We start from the raw sequence: 21940 nt of genomic DNA, 5'->3' as shown, positions 1-21940 counted from the left end.
TCTATAAGAGCAGGCAAGCAGTACACAAACAGAGTGATAGCTCACCACAGACCTCTGAGTGCAACCCAGTTCCGGGATTTCTGGATTTCTTGGAAGAGTGGCGTGATCTCTGTTTGATCGGGAACGGTGGTAGGAGTTGGGAGGTTCATGACGTGGACGGATCCCTTCCCTCACCCTGTCAACTACATCGCGGTGTCAACTGGATGGGGGTCAACGGGTCTGTGGAAATTTGGTATGTATCTTTGTGTCAGCGACGGTCAGTTGTAAACTAGTTGTACCTGGGTGAGTGAGTGAGTTGTGCTTTTTTGCCTCTTTGTACATTATTTTACAGCGTGTGATGTTGACGTGGAAGGTAATCATAAAGTGACATACGCTGGTTGTAGAGGCTGAGAGAGAAGCATAGAAATGGTGCTGAGTGATCAGCTGATCCTGGTACAATAAGGGACGCAACCCTGCACAGTGATTTCCAAAGTCTTAGTCCACGCGGGTACTCGTGCCCTACTATGACACGAATCAAGTAGAGATAAACTAAATGTTTACTTCTAACATTTGAGATCTAGTCCACAAACTATCTGCTGGAAGAGCGGAAGGTCGGGGTTCGAGCCCACCCACGTCATCCCAAAAGAGGTTAAAAGAAACGTGAACGTGTGTTTACTCTGCCTGGTAACCAATATAGTGTGTATGTGTTGGGGTATCATTCTTATATTGTGACATAGTGTTCAAGTGGGGTAGCTCTCTAAAGCCTTCGTTCGTCCGAATTAGTACACATGCATAGACACGTGCTTACACGTCGCTGTTCAAGTGCGTGTGTCTCACGTCACATTCAAATGTATTTATTTTTTTGGTAATATACTCAACAACCAAAGTTCCTGTGACACCAATATTTTAGTGTCTTATTCAAACAAGTAAAGTTTGGTTTTCAAGACTGTAGTACATGTATGGAATCAAGTCACAAAAACGCAACTGCTACAGGTAAGCATGCATTCCTTGCAAAGGTTGACTTTTATGCAAGCCCCATGCATTTCACTACCCAAGAATGGGTATAAAAACATGTGCGTTAACGGGATTCCAAAGCATTGTTCAGCATCGTGCTGACAACAACCACTCAGAAAAACAACAAAATTACGCAATAATTCAACATTACGAAATGCCACGCCTGTTCGAAAATGAGCCTCTGCGAGTCATTGGCATGCTTGAAGCAGGATCGAGTCAACGTGATGTTGCAAGACGATTTAACGTCCACAGAAACACCATTTGGTGTTTATGGCAACGTAGGCAACAGACGAATGCGATCAGAGACCATCCTTGGAGTGGCAGGCCACGAGTGACCAATAATCAACATGACATCTGGATTCGAACAACACACCTACGAAATCGATTCCAGCCAGCAACAGTGACTACAAGAAGCATCCCTGGCCTTCGACGAATATCTTCACAAACCTACGTCGTCGCCTCAGATGTGCAGGTATTGTCTCCAGAAGACTCGCCAGACGTCCCATTTTGACAGGAACCCATCGTCAAACACGTCTATAGTGGTGCAGACAGCGTCTACGCTGGACGGCATGCAGTGGGAACAAGTTCTCTTTATTGACGAGTCTCGCTTTCACCTCAACCACAGCGATGGACGGATTCGAGTGTACCGACGTCGAGGTGAACGTTACGTCAATCATTGTGTCATGGAAGAAGATCGGTTCGGGGGCGGCAGCGTTATGGTATTGGGTGGGATTACAGTAAGATAGAGGACCAGTTTGATAGTGGTAGAGGGAAATCTTAATGGACAGCGCTACCGCGACGAGATCAACCTTTCAATTACGTCAACCACGTGTTCCACAGACACTCCAGGAACTTCGAAACATGCTCCAGCAGATATGGACAGATATCCCACAGGACTTTGTGCGACGCCTGGTCCATTTCATGAGACGAAGATGTGTTGCTTGCATTGCAACCACAGGTGGACACACACGCTATTGATTTGTGAATTGACATTTTGGCATGTTCAAGTTTGTTATGAAATCACGCATTTCCCAAAGTCAGTATGGCAAATTAAACCATTTGAACACTTACAGGAGTCTTTTATCTGTTGCAAACCGAAATTGTGTTAGATTTGGTAAAAAACATAACTTTGCATTAAATCTTATTCAATGTTCCAGGAACTTTTGTTGTTCAGTATATATGTGTAGAAGCATGTTCTTTTATAATCATGAAATATTATTTTGCTTTTTGATCTGTCTTCAAATGGATAAACGAGATGTTTCGTTGTCTTGATAAGAATAGGTAAAACCATCGATTTTAGACATAGCTAGTCTTCTCTATCAGACAAATACAAGAACGTAACTTTATTCACTATGTCCGTGTTACAGAGCGCTACCTTCCATTGGTTTGTATGGAGACGGCCAACAGCTACCAGTACCACTCCGTCAACGACCTCGGCGTTCACCTCAAAGGGCGAACATCCTTCACCTTCTGGGTAAAGGCTACCAATGACGCTCACATCGCGTTACTTCGCAACAAAGGTGTCTACAATAAAAACATGTACGAAATCGTCATCGGAGGAGGGCGAAATACAAATTCTGTCATCAGAGAAAAAAAGCTGGGGCCAATCCTTGCGCATGCGATCCACGCTCCACTATCAGGGAACAAGCACCTGTCCTTCTGGATCAGCTTCAGCGGTGGCACAATCTCCGTGGGTGCTGGCACAGTGGTCGGAACACGTCAGTTCATGTCGTGGACAGACCCAACTCCAACACAGATCAGATATGTGGGCGTTTCAACAGGATGGGGGTCCACGGGAAAATGGCTTTTCTCTAAGTAATCTTTTCCCTAATGAAATCAAGCTTAAAACAAAATGCGCATGATTCAGTGTAACTAACATCCATCCTTTAGCTTGCTTTCAATAGTTTCAAATGTTTTCTGTCTATCCAATATACGGCTCTCATAACCAGGAAGCACGATCTGTATCTTTAGTGTGATGAAACTATTGCAAGTGTTGAAAAGGTATGCAAAACCAACACCAACTCCAATAAAACTGACCGCAACATGAATGTGTATGTGTTATTATATATAATTCTACTCAAGGGTCTACCCATAATTTATACTCTAAACCACAATATAATTCTATTCAGTGTCCTGACTCGAGTCGGTGTCTACCATCGAGTCACGACAGTTGAACTACAATTTATTGTTCAGTGTCCTGCCTCGGCAAGTGTATGTCTACCACCGAGTCACGACAGTTGAACTACAATTTATTGTTCAGTGTCCTGCCTCGGCAAGTGTATGTCTACCACCGAGTCACGACAGTTGAACTACAATTTATTGTTCAGTGTCCTGCCTCGGCAAGTGTATGTCTACCACCGAGTCACGTCAGTTGAACTACAATTTATTGTTCATTGTCCTGCCTCGACAAGTGTATATCTACCACCGAGTCACGTCAGCTGAACTACAATTTATTGTTCAGTGTCCTGCCTCGACAAGTGTATATCTACCACCGAGTCACGTCAGCTGAACTACAATTTATTGTTCATTGTCCTGCCTCGACAAGTGTATATCTACCACCGAGTCACGTCAGTTGAACTACAATTTATTGTTCAGTGTCCTGCCTCGGCAAGTGTATGTCTACCACCGAGTCACGACAGTTGAACTACAATTTATTGTTCAGTGTCCTGCCTCGGCAAGTGTATGTCTACCACCGAGTCACGTCAGTTGAACTACAATTTATTGTTCATTGTCCTACCTCGACAAGTGTTTATCTACCACCGAGTCACGTCAGCTGAACTACAATTTATTGTTCAGTGTCCTGCCTCGACAAGTGTATATCTACCACCGAGTCACGACAATTGAACTACAATTTATTGTTCATTGTCCTGCCTCGACAAGTGTATATCTACCACCGAGTCACGTCAGTTGAACTACAATTTATTGTTCAGTGTCCTGCCTCGGCAAGTGTATGTCTACCACCGAGTCACGTCAGCTGAACTACAATTTATTGTTCAGTGTCCTGCCTCGACAAGTGTATGTCTACCACCGAGTCACGTCAGTTAAACTACAATTTATTGTTCAGTGTCCTGCCTCGACAAGTGTATGTCTACCACCGAGTCACGTCAGTTGAACTACAATTTATTGTTCAGTGTCCTGCCTCGACAAGTGTATGTCTACCACCGAGTCACGTCAGCTGAACTACAATTTATTGTTCAGTGTCCTGCCTCGGCAAGTGTATGTCTACCACCGGGTCACGTCAGCTGAACTACAATTTATTGTTCAGTGTCCTGCCTCGGCAAGTGTATGTCTACCACCGAGTCACGTCAGCTGAACTACAATTTATTGTTCAGTGTCCTGCCTCGGCAAGTGTATGTCTACCACCGAGTCACGTCAGCTGAACTACAATTTATTGTTCAGTGTCCTGCCTCGACAAGTGTATGTCTACCACCGAGTCACGTCAGTTGAACAACAATTTATTGTTCAGTGTCCTGCCTCGACAAGTGTATGTCTACCACCGAGTCACGTCAGTTGAACTACAATTTATTGTTCAGTGTCCTGACTCGACAAGGGCATGTCTACCACCGGGTCACGTCAGCTGAACTACAATTTATTGTTCAGTGTCCTTCCTCGATAAGTGTATGTCTACCATCGAGTCACGTCAGTTGAACTACATTTTATTGTTCAGTGTCCTGCCTCCTCACGTGTATGTCTACCACCGGGTCACGTCAGCTGAACTAGTCAGTCAACTCGCCAAATAATGTCATTACCACAAGACGCACAATGCACCATGCACCATGCACAAAGCACTATCGATATCTACAATAATGGAGAAACGAAATAGAAACACTTCAAAATGTACAAAAGGTTTTTGTTAAATCTGATCTACGTTTTCAACTGTATCTTAATATTTTGGATATGTCGTTATTGAACATTTTCACCGACTTCGAACTGAAAAAGGCAGATGGAACAAAATACTATTAACAAATAGATAACGTTCATTATGTGATACAGATGACATCGGTGGTGATTTCCATGATCGATTAATCTGTCCCCTTTTTCAAATCAGAACTATGTGTAAGCCATAATATTATCGTAAATATCCCAACATTTTGAATTGTGTCTTGATATTTTCCACTAAAAAATAAGATTGTTAAAAATATAAGTACTTTTTTGTAAAGTTATTATGCAACAATTTAGATAACATGTTAATTTATATCTTTTATGAACCATTACTTGATACGCATGTGCGGTTTCTAGAGAGCAGCTTCCTTACAGCTCAGGAGTTTCAGTACATGTGAATTATCCATGACACATACATGTAACTGTGATATCTGTCTCATCACACCACTAATCACGGTGCTTGTAAATACTAATTAGTCGTTTCTGTGCAGTGATTTATGCATGTACATGCTGCAATGACGAGCGTCTATGACATATACAAATCTGATTCCCTGGTTGTATATGCTCTAATAGTATACTACACTGGTCATATCATCGTTATCGTGGTTAAGCTGTTTATCCGGCGTTGCTCAGTTTAGGCATTAAGAATGTGGAAATGCGATATCAGTACCACTTACTACTTTCGTTTCCGGGTTATTCATAGTATTGTTATAAAGATTTGACCTTCAACCACAGCAGAATATTCCTATTCAGTAAAGCGCATAGTTCCTACATGTAAATACCAATCGTCACTCCATATACTTGAAACTTGATACAGGTATGTGTTCAACATGCTACCTGTCGCCAGTGTCTAAAGGGATGGGTACCATGACGGTACCGGTACTGTAAATCCCCATGGTCCGTAGTACGGTGGCTGGTTGCCGGTTGCTGGCGATCGATAGTCCGTTTGTATAATGTATTATTTTATATAGTGATAACATTTAAGCGTCACATGCAAGTTTTAACGACAACGCTGTGATAATCTTATTATGTTATGTCCTTTGTAGCCAGATTTTATATTTCTAAATGTATTTGTTAATATAGTATCATCGCCATATGGCTGCAACATTGCCGATGCGATGTAAACTTTAAGGTCAAAACTCACTCACTAACTCACTCACGTATTCCATACTATTGGTTAGAGTTTTATGTACTTTATGTATGATTGTCCCTACGTATTCCATTTATTCCATGATCAGTAAACTATAACTGCTCAGATTATGTAATTAGTTGATCTGACTTCATTTAGTGCTTCTAAAGGAGAATAAATTTGTCCTAAATAATGCACTACCATGTGAATAACGGAAAATTCAAGAAAATATGCTGCCTGCCATCTCATGATGGAGAAGCTAAATAGGAGTGTGGGGTGCAGTTTGGGGTTATTTTCTTGCTATGAATTGCAATATATTTATAATTCCACTGAGGACAAGTCTATAAAGATATCCATGCAAACAAACAATTTGGAACGTAAAGTTTTACTTGCAATCAAATAAACATGAAGGGAACAAATACAAGAAGGCTGCCATAATACAGAATATTATAGGCATGAAACAACATGCACTTACTTTCTCGAGAGTGTGGGCCTCGTACTACATAATGTATAGAACAATAACAAGAGAAAACCGGAGGCCATAATTCACACCAACAGTCAAAGTATGTAAGATATATGTATTAGCTCAATGTACAGTGTAAATAAACAAGCAGAAATAACTTTTGCTATGAGTTAATGGACAAAATATGTATTTTAGTACTACACAATATATGTATTTTAGTAGTAGGTGAGTAAATGTATAAGTACAGGTTGACTGATGTGCGACGTATGGTATGAAACGGCACCTCAGAAAAGGCATGACAATAAACTGTATCTCACCCTACTGCCGTGTATAATATTGATATTACAGTTAGAAATGTCGGGTATACAATTAGAAAAACAGGTAAAGGTTATAAAACATGGAACATGACATTCACGTGTACTGGCTTTAAAAAACGTTTGGCATAAAGGTATAAGACAGTACAGATTAGGTTGTTTTTTCACTTTCTCTACATAGACCCGTGGTGTAAGAAAACAAAACAATTTTAGTATTTAAGTATGTCAGATGATGTACCAAACCTGATGCAGACCTCTCTCTGTGAAAAGTGAAGGTTTGCCACAGATAATAGTCATCTCTATATAATTACCATTCTAAATAAATAAAATTCCGACGCATCAAGAATTTTTCCCTAATTAGTCAGAGAGATCAACATTTCAAATAGACGATGGCGTACGTTTGGCGTTTTCACGAAGAAATATTGAACAGTCGATGAGTTGTTTAAGAAACAATTTTCCAGGTCAAACTACAAAAACAGAAATCGTGACACGGAAATAGATTCGTTTTAGTAGAGACCTCAAAATACTCATGAGTATTCAAATAGAAGGAAGTAGTTATCACGTGGGTTCTCACGTGAGCCAATGTAAATTATGCATATTTCATATATATAAAGTTCGGAGATGTTTTCTTTTTTTTACATCAAACGACAACAAGCGCGACATGGAAATAACACCCTGGTACTTGCAAACTACAGATTATCAGTGATGGCTTAATCTTTAATTGATATATAGTCTTTGATTATCGTCATCCTTGGACTCTTCTATGAAACTGATTTGGTTAGATGATTTACAACCTCCAAGGAAATATAACAATAAAAAAACACCTTTTTTACCACACACGTTTCTTATCATCATTAATTATTCACCATAGTCACAAATTATCGTCGCTTAAGGCAGCTAGTGAATGCGGCACGAAACTTTGTAATGAGTGAGTGAGTTAAAATTGAACGTCACATCGGCAATATTTCAGCCATATCGTGACGAGCGAGTGAGTGAGTGAGTTTCGTTTAACCCCGCTTTTAACAGTATTCCAGTTATATTGCGGCGTGTCTTTGAAATATTGATCCCTTGTAATGGCAAAATGGCAAAATCAATACAGTCAAGCGGTACGTGCTTGATTGTGATTCTCTCATCCCAAGGGATCAAAACGTAGGATCCTCACCTTTTAATAAATATTCGTGTGTATATCGTGAATGGCCAATACGACATCGTCGTAAAATGACCTCTTCAAATCTGGACTTACAACCCAAGTAAGTCTAACCGATAGTTGGCTTAATTTTATGTATTCTATTTATACCTACTTGGGTGTCCCATGTCTTTTGCATAAGATCCCTGATGTATCATCTGATCATAGGTTTACAATCACTGTATGGAATTAGAAGTGGTGTCACAGATTTGTTGAGTGTTGCTAAAGCAACAACATCAGCCGTTGTGTTGCTTTTTATGCCCACATGACTGGGCAGCCAACAAAAGACGATGTCATATTGGCAAGTTGAAAGATCATTACAAAGTTCTAAAATGTTTAAAATAATTAGATGATTTGAAGATACTTTTTCAGTGCCTGAAGACAAGATAAAGAATCCGAAAAGATGATAAATTGTTTATATGCAGATTGTCGTTTTATGTATACTAAGGCTGTAAGGATAGCATTGGCCTCAGCAGTGAAAATAGAGCTATTTTTGGTATTCTAGATGATAAATATTGTCATCCAACAACAGTGACACATGCTAACTGTAAATATTCCTGTTGATGTAATAGTTGGTTTGTGTCAGATTTAATAAAACGGGTGAGAGAAACGTCTACTTCTGGCCTCACCAGCTGCCAGGGAGGAGTAGACAAGAGCCGATATGGAACTTTGTAACTGAGGGAATTTAACAGTTGTGATTTGCAAAATTCATGAATAATCTTTTGCGTATTTTATTTAATGCTGTTTCATATTTCATATTAAGCTACAATATCTGAAGACCAATTCTGACAAATACAGCCCTGTCGTTTTGTTATTATGTAGACGCTTGATGACATTGAACTAAACTGCCACGATACTCCTTTAATCAGTTTGAGTACTAGTAGCAAAACGTAGAGATGAATCATATACATGTACCTGTGGAACTGATAAGTACTTACCTGCATTTGAACGAATATTTTCGAAGACACATGCAGCTTGCAAACAGGAATCCTCCAAGACACACCAGTGTAAACGGTCCAGTAATGATGTTCTTACTGTCAACCGCCGACAGCTTACCTGCTGGATAAGATAATAATATAGCTAAATTATTGTGACATTTTACGTCCAATGGTATGGAAGTAGCCACGAGTAGAGCACGGTATCAGTCTTTCAAGTGCTGAACTGTTAAGCGGTTTTGTGGTGCTGTAGTTTAAATTCTGTTTCTAAATCTGATTGTTTTGCGGATATATAGATATATAGGGTTGTGCAATTAGTTGTCCATTAATTTGGTGGTGTGTGGTGAGTGAGTATGATTTTACGCCGCTTTTAGCAATATTCTAGCACTATCACGGCGGGGGACACCAGAAATGGGCTTCACACATTGTACCCATGTCGGGAATCGAACTCAGGTCTTCGGCGTGAGGAGCGAACGCTTTAACCACTAGGCTACCCGACCGCCCCGATCAAAATATGATCAACATGATATCAACATATATTCAAAATGACATCAACATATGATAAACAAGATATCACCATGATATTTACATATAAACATGATAACATATGATTAACATATGATCAACATATGATCAAATGGACAGAGACTGTACAGTTACATGAAGGATGCCATCCAGCTCTCAAAATTCAATTCTTGAGTATGAAACGATCCAGGCGTCACTTCTGAAGCCTACCACTAATAGATACATTCAAATTGATGTATCAGACCATTACCCCATGATCAACATGATAGCATATGATCAACATGACAGCATGTGATAAATATGATATCAGCATATGATCAACACATGTTCATCATGAAAACATATGATCAATATGATAGCATATGATCAACATGATATCAGCATATGATCAACACATGTTCATCATGATAGCATATGATCAACAAGATAACATATGATCAGCATGATATCAACATATGATCAACAAGATAACATATGATCAACATGATATCAGCATATGATCAACACATGTTCATCATGATAGCATATGATCAACAAGATAGCATATGATCAGCATGATATCAGCTTATGATCAACATATGATCCACATGATAACATATGATCAACATGATATCAGCATATGATTTACACGTGTTCATCATGATAACATATGATCAACATGATAACATATGATCAACATGATAGCATATGATCAACATGATAGCATATGATCAACATGATAACATATGATCAACATGATAGCATATGATCAACATGATAACATATGATCAACATGATAGAATATGATCAGCATGATATCAGCATATGAGCACGCATCTTCATCATGATAACATATGATTAACATGATAGCATATGATCAGTATGTAATCAGCAAGAGCTCAACGTGATATCAACATGTGATCAACATATAATGGATTATCAAAATATGAGTGAGTGAGTACGGTTTTACGCCGCTTGTAGCAATATTCCAGCAATATCGCGGCGGGAGACACCAGAGACGGGCTTCACACATTGTACCCATGTCGGGAATCGAACTCAGGTCTTCGGCGTGAGGAGCGAACGCTTTAACCACTAGGCTACCCGACCGCCCCGATCAAAATATGATCAACATGATATCAACATATATTCAAAATGACATCAACATATGATAAACAAGATATCAACATGATATTTACATATAAACATGATAACATATGATTAACATATGATCAACATATGATCAAATGGACAGAGACTGTACAGTTACACGAAGGATGCCATCCAGCTCTCAAAATTCAATTCTTGAGTATGAAACGATCCAGGCGTCACTTCTGAAGCCTACCACTAATAGATACATTCCAATTGATGTATCAGACCATTGCCCCATGATCAACATGATTGTAGCATATGATCAACATGACAGTATGTGATAAATATGATATCAGCATATGATCAACACATGTTCATCATGAAAACATATGATCAACATGATAGCATATGATCAATATGATAGCATATGATCAACATGATATCAGCATATGATCAACACATGTTCATCATGATAACATATGATCAACATGATAGCATATGATCAGCATGATATCAGCATATGATAAACATATGATCAACATGAAAACATATGATCAACATGATATCAGCATATGATCAACACATGTTTATCATGATAACATATGATCAACATGATAGCATATGATCAGCATGATATCAGCATATGATCAACACATGTTCATCATGATAACATATGATCAACATGATAGAATATGATCAGCATGATATCAGCATATGAGCACGCATCTTCATCATGATAACATATGATTAACATGATAGCATATGATCAGTATGTAATCAGCATGTGCTCAACGTGATATCAACATGTGTTCAACATTTAATGGATGATCAAAATATGAGTGAGTGAGTATGGTTTTACGCCGCTTGTAGCAATATTCCAGCAATATCTCGGCGGGAGACACCAGAAACGGGCTTCACACAATGTACCCATGTCGGGAATCGAACTCAGGTCTTCGGCGTGAGGAGCGAACGCTTTAACCACTAGGCTACCCGACCGCCCCGATCAAAATATGATCAACATGATATCAACATATATTCAAAATGACATCAACATATGATAAACAAGATATCAACATGATATTTACATATAAACATGATAACATATGATTAACATATGATCAACATATGATCAAATGGACAGAGACTGTACAGTTACACGAAGGATGCCATCCAGCTCTCAAAATTCAATTCTTGAGTATGAAACGATCCAGGCGTCACTTCTGAAGCCTACCACTAATAGATACATTCCAATTGATGTATCAGACCATTGCCCCATGATCAACATGATTGTAGCATATGATCAACATGACAGTATGTGATAAATATGATATCAGCATATGATCAACACATGTTCATCATGAAAACATATGATCAACATGATAGCATATGATCAATATGATAGCATATGATCAACATGATATCAGCATATGATCAACACATGTTCATCATGATAACATATGATCAACATGATAGCATATGATCAGCATGATATCAGCATATGATAAACATATGATCAACATGAAAACATATGATCAACATGATATCAGCATATGATCAACACATGTTTATCATGATAACATATGATCAACATGATAGCATATGATCAGCATGATATCAGCATATGATCAACACATGTTCATCATGATAACATATGATCAACATGATAGAATATGATCAGCATGATATCAGCATATGAGCACGCATCTTCATCATGATAACATATGATTAACATGATAGCATATGATCAGTATGTAATCAGCATGTGCTCAACGTGATATCAACATGTGTTCAACATTTAATGGATGATCAAAATATGAGTGAGTGAGTATGGTTTTACGCCGCTTGTAGCAATATTCCAGCAATATCTCGGCGGGAGACACCAGAAACGGGCTTCACACAATGTACCCATGTCGGGAATCGAACTCAGGTCTTCGGCGTGAGGAGCGAACGCTTTAACCACTAGGCTACCCGACCGCCCCGATCAAAATATGATCAACATGATATCAACATATATTCAAAATGACATCAACATATGATAAACAAGATATCACCATGATATTTACATATAAACATGATAACATATGATTAACATATGATCAACATATGATCAAATGGACAGAGACTGTACTGTTACACGAAGGATGCCTTCCAGCTCTCAAAGTTCAATTATTGAGTATGAAACGATCCAGGCGTCACTTCTGAAACCTACCACTAATAGATACATTCCAATTGATGTATCAGACCATTACCCCATGTCTGCAACGTTAAGGGGTAATACATTCCTCACTGGTACCAATATAATTATGGAAGTCTGGAACTTAGGGTTATCTCCCAAAACACCTACAGCCCACTGACCCCACACTTGGTTAAAACAACAAAGGGAATTCACCTTTTTATAGTGGAACAGTCCCTGGTAAATCCATGAGAGTAATGGATGAACCAAGTAAAGATAGCTGGATTAACTTTTGGAAAGATTGACTGAAACTGAGTAAAAGATTATATTAATCAACTTAAGATTGGTTTGTTTAAACATGCTATATTTCTAAAGAAACCTAAATTGGTGAACAAGCAGGTTTGCTTATTTTAACACTGTTTCGTGAAATACAGAATTGGTTTAAAACCGAATAAAGGTTAAAGCATGAATGTACCTAAAGTATTTAAATTTACCACTTGTAACTGGAATGTCAAGACCACGCCCCAGACCTGGCTCGGTTAAAACAGGAATTGCAGTTAGATCCGGTATCTGTCGTAGATCTCCTTAAGCCTATTTCATTACAGCCAAGCCATTTGGAGGGAGACACAGAACATAGGACTTTTGTACAAAGAAGACCTTGAAGTGTGCGCGTGGATAAGAAGAGCTGCATCCACAAGCAGTTATGAAAGACACCTGGATCGAAGCCACTGATGACACTCCCAACGTTCCAAGAGCTGTTGAACGCAATGACTATGTGGTTGTCAACTGGGTTGACGACGGAGCACGATTCCCGCTGCCATTGTGGAACCATCACTCAACGATAGGTCCGAAATCAAACAACAATCTGGAAGGTTTCCACATCGACATCCGAACATCTACCGCTTCATTGAAGTCATCAAGAAGGTAGAACATGCAGATCGGGCCAAGATATCGCAGATCGACTTTGGTACTGCCCCCAGGAGTAGAAAACAAGTCTACCGAGAGGTAGCGAATCGCTTGTGCCGCTTAAAAGAACATTTGGACCTATTATGTTTTGATGTCAGGAAAAGACGCCAAGAACAATCCAGTGCTGTGAAGATTTGAGGAGTGCAATGACTGATCGCTTAGACGATTGCAACTTCCGATGAATGACAATTGTTCATTAACATTTGACAGAATACTGATATTTAAAACCATGTCAATTCAAAAGAAACACATTTTTCAGCAATATAATATCATTCAAAATAATATTAATTATTTATATGCTTTCGACTTGAGGTCAGTGAGTCACCGTTGTTTCACATCTTGGCAATGCTACCGCAAGGAAGAAGAAATATGTCTCCCCATTAAACAAGGGAGAAATGTGAATGTCTAACTGGCATTAAGGTGAGATGAGGTCAATTGTTTTTTAAGACCATTGCACTTATACAGTGCGTGCGTGCGTGCGTGCGTGCCTGGCTGCCTGCCTGCGTGCGTGCGTGCGTGCGTGCGTATGAATGCTTTGATTGTTTTAAAGTGCTGGCCCATGAAGATTGTCACAGTGTGTCAACTCACGTGACTCTGTTGTAGATATGCACGTACCACACTGGACAATACACTGTTCACTTCAGTTTGCAGTATAAAGTATGCGCATAACCTACTGTAGACACAATACTCATTCATATTGTAGTTACTTTATTTCAGCACTTCTAAGGTAGAAGTAGCAAGGAAGGGATTATCCTTTATATTATTAAAAGTTCATCATTCATGTACATGCATTGGAATAGGATCTTCAATTGTTCTGCTGTTATCGCCCGACAGGTGGAGCCAGGTATTTGTTTCCCATCTTCACAACCATTGCTATGGTTTCAGCATGTGAAAAGTCCAGTTTTGTCAACTTGTGGAGCGGCTGGTTCTAAAACAGAGACATGTTTGGCATGAGCGAAACATATCTATTTCATTAATACAGAGATAGAGAATCTAACAAGATTATGAGGGCGAGATTCTATTTATCATCCAAAAACAGTCTTCCAGCTTTTTCACCGTGTGGTCGCCAGTGGCTATCAAAACTGCACACAGACAACATAAGTTGATAAAAGTATTTCCTTTGATGGTTGTGTAAGACACATATCTATTTTGCTATTAAATGCCAGCTGGACAGGATTAGAATTCTTTTGAACTTTTTGTTAAGTTTGAAGCAACACAACGAGAAATAATGTCAGTAACGTCATGGGGTGAAAAACGATTACTTACAGAAAAGCCATTTTCCCGTGGACCCCCAGCCCGTTGCCACGCCAACGTATCTGATCTGTGTTGGAGTTGGGTCTGTCCACGACATGAACTGACGTGTTCCGACCTCTGTGCCAGCACCCACGGAGATTGTGCCACCGCTGAAGCTGATCCAGAAGGGCAGGTGCTTGTTCCCTGATAGTGGAACGTGGCGCGCAAGCGCAAGGATTGGCCCTCCCTTCCTGTCTCTGATGACAGACTTTGTGTTATGCCAGCCTCCGATGACGATTTCGTACATGTCATTCTCGTAGAGGCCTTTGTTTCTTAGTAACGCGATGTGAGCGTCATTGGTAGCCCTAACCCAGAAGGTGAAGGATGATTGTCCATTGAGGTGAAATCCACCGTCATCGACGGAGTGGTAGTGGTAGTCGTCGGCCGTTTCCAAACAAACCAATGGAAGGTTGCTCTCTGCAATACGAACTTAGCAAATACAGTTATGTTGTTGTATTCATATTGTAGAGAAAACTGTTTCTGGTTAATTATGGTTGTTTAACTTGTGTGTACAGATACTATATCGTGTCATTGCTCGGCCAGGTAGTACATACAGGACAACAGGATTGTATAGTTTTAGCCGAACACATATTCATCCTATATTCAAAAACATTAACATAAGAAAACGTTTCTTCATAGGCTGAAATGCCCAGTAGTGCACAAGTAGCCAGTCGTCGGCTCTGAGTTTTATAGGTAAACATTTTAAAGAAACAAATGTCTGCAATATTCACGGTAAAGCGTCTACATCCAGCGCAGGTCACACTATGAAATACTGTACAAAGAGGAATAAAGCACAACTCACTCACTCAGGAACTACCTCTGCTGGCGGCTACTTACCAAACTGCCACAGACCCGTGGATCCCCATCCAGTATACACAGCGATGTCCCTTACGGCATGAGGGGAAGGATCCGTCCACGACATGAACGTCCCAACTCCGACCTCCATCCCCGTCCCAACAGCGATCACACCATTCTCCCAAGAAATCCAGAAATCATGGGAGTGGAACGCAAACAATGGCGTGTGTCTGGTTGTCACTCTGTTGGCTTGTGCCATGCCTTTTCTAATAACTGATTGGGTGTTGTTCCATCCACCAATCACCACCTCGTATGCGTTCTCGTCGGTTACGCCATCGGCCTGCAGCAGGACCAGGTGAGCATCATTTGACGCGCGGACCTTGGAGAAACCAAGTAAACTTTACGACTCGGAATTTATAGAATGTTTTCTTTATTATTTTCCCATGTAATAACCAAGATCAAACTTTGGTTTGGCTGTCCGTTTATACCGGAACCCAAAATAGTGATTATTTATATGAACAGATATTGACATGGTGATAGTCCCTGGCTTACCTTGAACTTAAATGACGTTGTACCAGGAGCCAAATCCACGCCCTGCTCGGAGAGGGATTGGTAGTTGTGAGTTGTGGTAGTCGCAAGTTCGGAATTAATAGAATGTTGGCTTTATTATTTTCCCATGTTATAACCAAGATCAAAGTTTGGTTTGGCTGTCCGTTTATACCGGAACCCAAAATACTGATTATTTATATGAACAGATATTGACATGGTGATAGTCCCTGGCTTACCTTGAACTTAAATGACGTTGTACCAGGAGCCAAATCCACGCCCTGTTCGGAGAGGGATTGGTAGTTGTGAGTTGTGGTAGTCGCAAGTTCCACGTAGGCTACACCACATGTTGTGAAGAAAAGTGTAGATTAGGAAAGGAAAATCCAGATCTTTAAGACTCGTCAGTCAAAGGAAATGCAGCTACATATGGTAAATGCTTATTCTATGTTAATATTGTTTGTATGACATGACATGACATGACATGAAATAGATGGCATCCCCATCACAAACTCATGGACGTAGTCCTTGTTCCATTGACTCAGTAAACGTATTTATATTGGAGTAGGTAGTCATAACTTACGTGGTCGGACACATCCGCATGCATCACAAGCACACGTGTAGAAAACACAATGAACGTGTTGGATAAAGTACAGTGGATATTTACAAATAACGTATAGTACATTTAACCTTTGCTTGTTATGTTTAATTGCAATAAAGTAATCTGACGCAACTTACTGACGTTATACCCCAGTGTGTGACCTTGACTTCAAACAAACACAAAGTACAACTAATACTCAAGGACTTTCACATGACCTTAACGCCACAATGTACGTATGTATGAATGGTAATATCTCTTAAACAATGAACATCATCAGCACACCTAAGATCAACACAGAGTAAAGCAGGGCACCCACACAGGCACAGCCGATGTATTAATGGATCAATGGTACAAATAGAAGGTGACAACCTAAGGACGTTTGACCAATTTCATTAAGTCTGGAGTCAGCAATTCCATTTTGACAATGTTATTTGTTCCCCCTTGGTTCACATAATGTTACCACGAACATAAGGCTTTTTTAGATTTGGCAGAAGCTTGCTTATCAGTAATGTTACCACGAACATAAGGTATATATTACCCGTTTGACAGAAGGTGGTACTGGCCTATTAGTAATGTGACCACGAACATAAGGTATATATTACCCGTTTGGCAGAAGGTGGTGCTGGCCTACGGGTAATGTTACCACGAACATAAGGTATATATTACCCGTTTGAACAAAGGTGGTACTGGCCTATTAGAAATGTTACCATGAACATAAGGTATATATTACCCGTTTGGCAGAAGGTGGTACAGGCGTATTAGTAATGTGACCACGAACATAAGGTATATATTACGCTTTTGGCAGCTGGTACTGGCCTATTAGTAATGTGACCATGAACATAAGGTATATATTACCCGTTTGGCAGAAGGTGGTGCTGGCCTATTAGTAATGTTACCACGAACATAAGGTATATATTACCCTTTGGGCAGCTGGTACTGGCCTATTAGTAATGTTACCATGAACATAAGGTATATATTACCCGTTTGGCAGAAGGTGGTACTGGCCTATTAGTAATGTTACCACGAACATAAGGTATATATTACCCTTTGGGCAGCTGGTACTGGCCTATTAGTAATGTTACAACGAACATAAGGTATATATTACCCGTTTGGCAGAAGGTGGTGCTGGCCTATTAGTAATGGGACCACGAACATAAGGTATATATTACCCTTTTGGCAGCTGGTACTGGCCTATTAGTAATGTGACCACGAGCATAAGGTATATATTACCCGTTTGGCAGAAGGTGGTGCTGGCCTATTAGTAATGTTACCACGAACATAAGGTATATATTACCCTTTTGGCAGCTGGTACTGGCCTATTAGTAATGTTACCATGAACATAAGGTGTATATTACCCGTTTGGCAGAAGGTGGTACTGGCCTATTAGTAATGTTACCACGAACATAAGGTATATATTACCCTTTTGGCAGCTGGTACTGGCCTATTAGTAATGTGACCAAGAACATAAGGTATATATTACCCGTTTAGCAGAAAGTGGTGCTGGCATATTAGTAATGTTACCACGAACATAAGGTATATATTACCCTTTTGGCAGCTGGTACTGGCCTATTAGTAATGTTACCATGAACATAAGGTATATATTACCCTTTAGGCAGCTGGTACTGGCCTATTAGTAATGTTACCACGAACATAAGGTATATATTACCCGTTTGGCAGAAGGTGGTACAGGCGTATTAGTAATGTAACCACGAACATAAGGTATATATTACCCTTTAGGCAGCTGCTACTGGCCTATTAGTAATGTGACCACGAACATAAGGTATATATTACCTTTTTTTCAGCTGGTACTGGCCTATTAGTAATGTTACCACGAACATAACATATAGAACCCTTTGGCCAAAACTTGTACTCACATGAATACTGAACTTTGGAAGGGGGTCAGACCGACCTCTTCGTCAGCGATTGTGCAAACACTCAAAACTTCAGATGAAAAGTTAATCAATCTGTACTCTAGTCCGTTTTAGTAACCTGTTGGAAAAGGGAGCGTGAGAGGAGGGAGTGGTGTCTGGGTGTTTGTATGGGGGTGTGGGGATGTGTGTGTGTGTGGGTGTGTGTGTGTGGGGGGGGGGGGGGTTCTGGAATTTTGTTCCCAAGAACATGAAATGGTCGGTCCGAAAGGAGGACTATCCAAAATACTCACGCAGACATATCCCGTTAGTAACAGACGGCACCAGTGCAGCAGCCACCATCGTCATCAACAACTGCATCGTCGTCATCCTTGTTAGTTCTACAAAAAGTACATGTTGTTGAGTGTCAGAATCACTGAGATGATGAGTATATATCGCTGAGTATCATGTTAACTAGTATAGTGAGTGCGGAGCGCATGTGTTTCATTGTACAATGGCAAGTTTATGACATTATGGGCAGTGTAATATTCCAATCTACCAGTGAGATATGTGCCTACTACAGATGATGATAATATATATATAATAGATGATAGATAATCATATCAGTTTAAGTAACTAAACTGGAACATGGCTGTATAGATTACATACAACAACATAAACGAAATACAAGCATTGCCAACGTCAGCTATATTTTATACTAATGATATCTTATTTAGGAATGACTACGCCATTACGGAATACCGTGCTTCACTAACGACAGGTCATGTAATTGTTATTTAGCATGCAACTCACGATAGGAGTGATTTGTGAAAGCCGTTTAACGAGAATATACATATACTCTCTGATTATTAATAATATTCCTGACGTTGAACAAACATATACAAGTGTCAAATGTTCACAGTATCAAAACACATACTAAACATAAAATAAACACATAAATTCAAGTGTTATTTAGGTGACAACACATGAAAACGACTTACCTTGAAGTAGAAGTAAGAATAATGTAGATGACGAAGAGCAACGTGTGCTTTTCAGTGTTCCGAAGATGGGGTAGAACATACAGTTTACTCTGATTGGTCAACTGTATCGCCATTGTTTACTATTTCTGGTCAACGTCAAATTGACACATGCTTTCTGTTCATGTGTTGTTCTTGGATGTAACCAAGCTTACATAGTTAACCCGATACATTTGTATTTGAAGGAGACTTGAACTTATTTAAACAAAGAAGCATAAGGGGGTTCAATCCTAGGCTATTCTAATTGAAACTTTGAATAATAGAAAATAGACCATATATGTTAAGCACATTTACATATGATATTTTATCAAATATCAAAATGTATTTTTAAGAATACCATCGCAAATGGCGCACTTCAACATTACAACGTAATCGGGGGAATTAGCAGTAGTGGAGTGAGTGTGTGAGTGAGTGTGGTTTTACGCCGCTTTTAGCAATGTTCCAGCAATATCACGGCGGGGGATACCAGAAATGGGCTTCACACATTGTTCCCATGTCGGGAATAGAACCCGGGTCTTCGGTGTGACGAGCGAACGCTTTAACCACTAGGCTTCCCGACCGCCCCTAGCGGTAGTAGAGCGGCCAAAAATGGCTATAACCTTGGAACCAAGAAGGCTGCTGAGTTGTTCTTGTCGGTGAGGCATACTTATACTCATAATAATAATACAATACGTGGGCAACACCTATACAGAGGCAAAGTCATATACATTTAATCACAATAACAATCCAATACGTTTTCAACACGCATACATCATCATACATCATACATTTATTTTCATTTCCTCATTTGTTGTTTAACGATTATACTATTGTGATGAGGGTGCATATGTGTTCTACATGTATTGAATTGTTATCATGATTATATTTTTATGACTCTATATATATTGTAGATGGAAATACATTGTACCTGACGGTTTAATAGATAGTTATGTCATAGGCATTTAATACGAGAAAAAATGTTTATGAAATAGTCACGTTGTCATGCGTGGATATTTGGTAGACATATTCTAAAAAGAAAACATCTTTCAGAATATAATGAACAGAACCGACTCATTTTGCATTGGTACTATTTATCATTGTTATGAGTGTGTATCTTTGAATGTAGGAACTTACTTTTTGATGATATTGGTACACATACTCACATGGGGAAATTGTCATGCGAATATTATACTAATATACTATACATAGAATATGTTCGCAAAAGAAAGTATTGCCAACTAGATATTTACGCAGTGGTAACTGCCACAATGCTACCATATAGTCCAAATAGATCTAACTTAAACCTAACGTATTAAAATCGTTGCAGAAGATTAAGTTAACAGTTAAAGTCAAATAGTTTCTTACTTTGAAACCCAGAGCAGGCTGCTGAGGTGGTGGCTTTTAATCGTGGTAGCAGAATGAAGTTGCTACCACCGACCGCCGTTTATACACAACTCAGGCCTTCATTACGTTACATAACTAAATGCTACGAATTCCTATATCTTTCACAACATCAAGGTGTCAGCGGTTTGTCACTTGTAACCATTGAAGATTGTGTTTGTTTACGAATTGCATTCAAGTAGGCTGTTATCTTTCCAAACTGACCCTTATTGTACAGTCGGACTGACCATGTGTGCCGACCCTGTGATGGACGTAAACACACTAATCACTGGCTATCTGAGGGATTTACCTTTGTGTCAGCCTGGCCAGGTAGACGTGCGTAATGGTCCACTGTCTCACAGCTGGAGTGACTGGTCAGTCGCATATGTAAAATATATAATATCTTGTATGCGACGGTCAGTTAATGCATTGAATTTACTTTGAGAATATGCATATTAATTTACCGATATATGATTATTAAGATATATTTTTAAATAGGAAATTGGTGTTGTAAGAAAACAATGACACTGAAATAAATATAATTTTTACACGTTCGTCTTCAATGGGGAGAAAGCAAACAATTTATGCACTTTTGTGTTTTCATTTTCCGTCTGTCTTTAAGCTGTATTCTGTTTCGTTGATGTGAGTGGTTTGTCCCTGCAGTTCAGGATTTGCAACAGAAGATGATACGCAATCGCGTGGCGGAAGGTCCGGGGTTCGATCCCCGACCGCGTCATACAAAAAGACGTTAAAAGATGGTACTTGTTGTTACCCTGTCTGGCGCTCGGCATTAAGGGGCTAAAACGAGGACTGGTCGGCTCGGAGTCAATA

The 21940-nt window shown here is 39.6% G+C and overlaps 2 protein-coding genes across 2 annotated transcripts; one reads left to right on the top strand and one right to left on the bottom strand.

The window, feature by feature from the left end:
* Nucleotides 1–135: 135 nt before the first annotated feature.
* Nucleotides 136–3041, top strand: LOC125377570 (C3 and PZP-like alpha-2-macroglobulin domain-containing protein 8). Its single transcript, XM_048391495.1, has 2 exons — nt 136–232; nt 2361–3041. Exons 1-2 carry the CDS (start codon nt 148–150, stop codon nt 2810–2812), a joined length of 537 nt encoding a protein of 178 aa, XP_048247452.1. The 5' UTR covers nt 136–147; the 3' UTR covers nt 2813–3041.
* Nucleotides 3042–14345: 11304 nt separating this feature from the next.
* LOC124145114 lies at nt 14346–21155 on the bottom strand. The gene is made up of 6 exons (XM_048391398.1): nt 21095–21155; nt 19028–19114; nt 16508–16605; nt 15765–16101; nt 14901–15344; nt 14346–14562 (listed from the first exon to the last, which is right to left on the bottom strand). Coding segments are annotated over exons 2-6 (957 nt in total). The 5' UTR covers nt 19104–19114; nt 21095–21155; the 3' UTR covers nt 14346–14560.
* Between the last annotated feature and the right edge of the window lie 785 nt (nt 21156–21940).

Source organism: Haliotis rufescens, unplaced genomic scaffold (assembly GCF_023055435.1).
Source record: "Haliotis rufescens isolate VD_foot unplaced genomic scaffold, xgHalRufe1.0.p SCAF_9, whole genome shotgun sequence".
NCBI lineage: Eukaryota > Metazoa > Mollusca > Gastropoda > Lepetellida > Haliotidae > Haliotis > Haliotis rufescens.
Note: the sequence above shows the minus strand (reverse complement) of the source record. Positions and strands in the feature narration are given on the sequence as shown.